At 39.3% G+C, this 6,000-nt stretch overlaps 1 protein-coding gene across 1 annotated transcript in view; it reads left to right on the top strand.

Annotated features, from left to right (window-relative positions):
* The first annotated feature begins 1,699 nt into the window (after positions 1-1,699).
* LOC121867235 (macrophage mannose receptor 1-like) overlaps positions 1,700-6,000 on the top strand; it is a 259,604-nt gene continuing 255,303 nt past the window's right edge. The window contains exon 1 of the mRNA XM_042367087.1: positions 1,700-1,892. Coding sequence (XP_042223021.1) covers positions 1,823-1,892 — 70 coding nt within the window. The 5' untranslated portion in view covers positions 1,700-1,822. The remainder of the gene's footprint in view (positions 1,893-6,000) is intronic.

Below are 6,000 nucleotides of genomic sequence, written 5' to 3'. Positions count from 1 at the left end.
ACAAACAAGGTCAGACTTCGATGCGCCATGCTGAGTTGGGATTTGATATCTGCACCATGTTCGATCATGCATGCAAATTGAAGCAGTCCATATACACGCGGACTTCCATATACAAACACTACTTCACTAATCGGGAATCGAACCCTGGACCTATGGCACCACAATGACAACGTTGTCCTTGTACACACGCAGGGTTCGATTCCCTATCAGTGAGGTATTCCTTATATTTTTTTTAGAATTTAGATCCACAATAGAAACATGGACAAGATAAATATCGATAAATCACACAGGAAAAGGGAAACATTGGAGCCCTTAACTTTCGTCTTTATTCAAGACACACACACATATATATATATATATATATATATTGTACTTACTCCTATTTTAGTGCATTTTTTACATGACTTATGTGCTTAAACAGTACTATTAGTGTAATGAAACTCATTATCAACAATATATACGAGTATGTTTTGTGATTTTACTTAATTTCTTTGTTGCAAATTCCTCATAAGTTGAACTGAACTTATTCTTCTATTCTTAGTGACAACTGTGTACAATGCTACAACATTTGATCAGATAGTAAACATTAGATTCCCATGCGTTGTCTCTGAATTGTTGAAAGTGTTCTGTAGAGCCTCTAGTCTTAATTTCAGAGAAATGTGACATCAGATTGTTGGAAAGCGTCTTATTTGACCATCTATTTCATTCACTAGGAACTTAATGAGTTTGTGGAAAACTTCAAAACAAATTGTAAAGTTTGAACTACTCCTTTCCAACTATCAGACTGGCTCTCGGCCGTCAGCTGAACAGTCCTGAATGAAGTATGATTATCTTTACCACGTGATGTTTTCTGGAGAACCTTTCATATCATCTCTTTAATAATTGTGCTTCTTTTGAAACTGATTTTAGGGAGCGAGTAAGACTTCTAACCATTACTCTCCCTGCTTGACAGAATCATCGCTGACTTAATCTGAGTGGACACTGATCTATTCATGTACTACACAATTACTAATCTGTTGTAACTTTTTTCAGGAGAAAGTCATTTTCTTTTCAACAAATATGCTTCTGGAAATATTTGATGATTTTAATCGAGAAAAAATCGTGTTTGAAGAAGTGTTGGACTTGTAATAAAGTGTGGATGTGACAGTATTAGTACTTACCGTTCATGTTGGAAAGGAGGCGGGTTGCAGTTATCAAGGTCAATGAGTTTATCATAGTGAGTGCCTTGTGTGTTGGCTCAAACAATACTATCTCTCCTCCCACCTTAAGCACCACGCCACGAATGCATTGTTACCTCCCTCTCGGTATATATTGTTTCTCTCTTTTTCAGGTATATTAGTTACCCCTAGCTCTGAAAGATCATCATATTTTCACTGTCTGGTAGTAAATATACCGCGCTAAGGACATTTGACGTATTTACAAAGATTTGTTTATAATTTTCCTGATTTATCAACGGGTTCCCTTAATTGAAGCTGCAGTGTTATTAATTCCCGATTAAGGATGGTACAAGATTTGACAGATATTGTCATAGAGAGATTATTTTTAAATCAACAAAACCACTTTTATTATATTGATAGCAATTCCTCCTTGTAAGATGTTTCTGGTTTACAGATCTGGATGTTCAGGGAGAGTAGTGTTATAAACATTCTATTAATATTGCTTTATCAATAACTTACATGGTAACTGTCAACACACCCCCAGAGTTTGTTTCATCGTTCATTTGAAGTGGCCTGTGGACACTTTCATCATCTGCGTCAGTTACCTATCTGTACGTCTGACGAGAGGACATAGCAGTGAAGGTAGTGAGAGTGTACAGTACCCGATGGTAACGCGGCACTTCACGCTTACCATGACACCTAAACACCTCTTCTTACTCTTACTCTGCCATACTGGTAAGTGTCTTCAATCATGCACCACCTTTTCTTTAAGTAAACTTTACTCTAACTGACCAAGAGTTTTGTAATAACGCATTTTCTTTTTTTGTTTGTCTATTGCCCTATGAATATTTGTTTAATTAAAAATGTAATTCCAATAATTATCATAACCCCTTAAGGTAGATATACAGTATGTTCTCGATGACAATTATTTTTCCATGCAAAACTATCGTTGAAATTCAGAGACAGTGAATCCTCCCCCGTCACCCAGTGAGTCACATAGACACGATACATAATAGTGATGAAACTTGACATAGTAATAGCAGACATCTGGCGATAAAAGGTGATGCAGCATTAATTAGCTTTGCTGGTGGACGCCATTGCTAAGTTTCTTGAGTGTCGTTCATTCTTATCATCAAGAATTTAGAGTACGACATCACGTATTGTCTGTTAAGTTCGGTTCCGTACATGAAATTTATAATCATTCAACAGAGGAAATTTAGATGATTCCTACTCTTATGGATTTAATTAAATATTCCTTTTCGCCACTGATGAGCCCGTTCGCCGCTTGGGCGGTCGGTTCACGTCTATGTTACGCACTATTGGCAAGTACCGGGCATGAACTGGCTCCTAACTGTATTTGAACCTGCTCCAGTGTTGGTCAGGTCTGGCCTTGAAAGAGCTCACACTTGGTGCCGACACAACACTCTCTGGCAGATAGTCCCAAGAGTTCACAATTCTCACTCCGAAAAAGTTTGCCCTCACTGTTTTCTGGACTTGTGGCTTCTTCAACCTTGAGCTGTGACCCCTTGCAGGGCGGGCGTCCGCCAGCTCCAGGTATGTACACTCAACTGAGTAGTGCCCTCTGAGATTTTTATACACTTCAATTAGATGTTGCAGGCGTTCTAATCTCTCTGGGTAGCTGAGGTGCCGTAGTGCAGGCACTAGTCTGGTGACACTCCTTAGGACATTTTTAATCAGTCTAGTATATCTTGGGGACCAGACGAGGTGACAGTACTCCAGACGGGGAAGCACCTTATTCTTGAAGTTCGTTACGAGGAACGGTCCAGATATCTGAACGACCTTCCAAAAAGACCTACTAGTTTCGTTGCTTGATTCGCCTTCTTTTCACAATGGCTCGAGAACTTAAGTTCATTGTCATCATACACACCCAGGTCCTTTTCACCTTCGGTCTCTATTAATGCAGTTTCCTCGTCCTGTTGGGACATGTGGTGTGCCTCTATCTGTTGGTACGACCTAGGTGCATCCTCTTACACTTCATGATATTGAATCTTGGCAGCCATTTCTTCGACCATTCTTGAAGCTCACAGAGATCTTTCTGCAGCTCTTCACAGTGTTTCGTTCTTAATTTCTCTGAATAACTTGACATCGTCCGTAAACATTTATATGGAGGAGTGTATAGCTTCTGGCATGTCATTTATGAAGCAAACAAACAACAACGGGACTAATACACTGCCCTGTGGTACCCCCCTTGTCACAGGTACAGATGACGATATCATGCCATTAATCACCACACACAGCTTGCGATCGTGAAGAATGTCTCTGAAACACGCTAGGACATTTACCCGAATCCCGTACCCTTCCAGTTTAATTCTCAGTCTTTCATAGGGTACGCTGTTGAAAGCCTTGGCAAAATCTAGGTAGACAATGTCGATATTACCGCCTTGTGCCATAATTTGAGTCCAAGCATCCAGGATCTTCAATAGGCAGTAGACAGCTACCAAACAGGGAGGTACTACCGCCTGGGAAGATATTGGAAGCATAATGTGTTGTCTAATGGTAGACCCTGCTGCCATATGGCACCACAAAAATTGTGACCAAGTCCCAGGTTGCTGATCTGACTTTCTGCTTCATTGACACACAATTGCAGGGTCTCAATTGTTTCTCTTACTATGACAACACAACATACATATATTGTTTCTCACGCTTGATCTCTTTTTCTTTCATTTTTGTATGTCTTTATTTTTATCATTATTATTATTATTATTATTATTATTATTATTATTATTATTATTATTATTATTATTATTATTATTATTATTATTATTATTATTATTATTATTATTATTATTATTATTATTATTATTATTATTATTATTATTATTATTATTATTATTATTATTATTATTATTATTATTATTATTATTATTATTATTATTATTATTATTATTATTATTATTATTATTATTATTATTATTATTATTATTATTATTATTATTATTATTACATACAGGCCCCAATGTGGGTCAGTGACCTGTGCCCTGGTGGGCTAATCCCAGTAAAAAAAAAAGAAAAAAGAAAACAAAAGTGTTAAGCAGGAGCGTCCCTGCATAAATCCGTGTTGGCGGTACTTAACAAGGTTGTTTCGTCGTCGATGTTCCATCATGGTATCTCTTATGATGCTCTCTAGTACTTTACACACTATGCTGGACAGGTTCAGTGGTCTATAATTATTCGTGGAGTGACGATCGTCCATCTTGAATATAGGACTCACATAAGCCATTTTCCAGTCTCTGGGTTCCATTTGCTCATCCAAGCGTTTGCAGAACAGGATCTTAAGGGGCTCCGCAAGGTCGTTGCACAACTCTTAACCCTCTGGGGTGCACCATTGCAGGGCCGGGGCTCTTATGAATCTTTAGCTTGAACAAATTATTTCTCATACCCTCTTCTGAGAGCACAATGTGGGTCAGTGCTGTGACAAACCGTCTTTCTTCAAATGCAGGAAAATTTTTCGTATCTACGCTTGTGAACACCGAGGAAAAGAATTTGTTCAACGCTTCCGCCTTGTCCTGGTCAGAAAGTGCGTAACTACCATCTTCAAGCCTTAGATTCGGTATACCTGCTCCGCTACTCACGTTTTTATTTTCGACTTTTCATAGCTGTAAAAACCTTTGAGTTTGACTTGACCTCGCTTGCACTCTGCCCCTCGAACTCTTTTTCAGCCCTTCTACACTCTGACATTGCTTGGTTCCTGGATCTGGCATACATCCTCCTGTCCTGCTCCTCATTTGTCCTAGCCCACGTCTTTAAATTCCAAATTTTCTTCTTCACTTTGTCAACCGTCGCATGGTTCACGTGTAATGGTCTCCTTGTCTTCCTGGATGCATTGGATTTGGTCTTGGGTCTATATTTATTGATCAAATGGTTAATTTTATTGGCTATGATATTTAGCGGAGTGTCTGCGTTCTTATATCTTAGTGAGTCAGGCCAGCGAATACCCCTCATCTCCTCCCTCATCCCATCGCAATTTCTTATAATATTTGAACCTCTGCCTGCTTTTTTCATGAACCAAGTAACAGTTAAATCTGAAGGACAACGTTACGTGGTGACTGGTGACAACGGGGGCTAGGTAGTTCAGCGTTTTGGGTGTTTGCTCCCCTCTGTATCGAGTCGGATCTTTAACATGTTGGAATTGAAAATTGGTTCTCTGAGTTTCTACGAAAAGAGTGGCAGGATTATTAAGGTCATTTAGCATGGATTTATTTCTCCAGTAAATATCTCCATAGTTAAAGTTCCCATGACAAGGAGCTGGCAGGATTGAGCTCTTTGGTTTAATAAGCTGCAGTTTGGAGATCTGTAGACTCATCCGACAACGAGTAAGTTTCTCCCCTTTAGTTTAATTATACACTACTTTGATTCTTCAAACACATCCTCTCCCCGCACCCTCACCTGGCTGGCTCTAAGGTCTTGCCTCGCATAGATAACCCCACCCCCCTTGCAAGTCGCTTGAGAAAGGTTCGTAAACGAGTCATATTCATCTATATTGAACACACATTCCTCCGGTTCGATTCTCCTGTTCTTATACAACATTTCTGCAGCACATACTATATCAGGTTGATGTATCTTGAGTAGTGTTGTAAACTTCGCTCTCTTATCAAAGAACGTGTCATTGTTAATGTACATGACTTTAAAGACGGAATTTGTCCTCTGTAACATCTCTGGTCTTGGTATTGACTATACGGCCTCCCTCCATTCTCTGCAGCTGTCTCGTTTACTGATTCCCTTGTATTTTGTAAGCCGTGGTCAGAGATGACATTGTTTACATGGCGCTCAACTTCTTCTGGGTTCGAGCTGGAGCTGGTGGGGGTTGTCCCACTGTCCCTTG

Source organism: Homarus americanus, unplaced genomic scaffold (assembly GCF_018991925.1).
Source record: "Homarus americanus isolate GMGI-L3 unplaced genomic scaffold, GMGI_Hamer_2.0 scaffold6317, whole genome shotgun sequence".
NCBI classification, from domain to species: domain Eukaryota; kingdom Metazoa; phylum Arthropoda; class Malacostraca; order Decapoda; family Nephropidae; genus Homarus; species Homarus americanus.
This window is presented reverse-complemented; position numbering and strand designations above follow the sequence as displayed.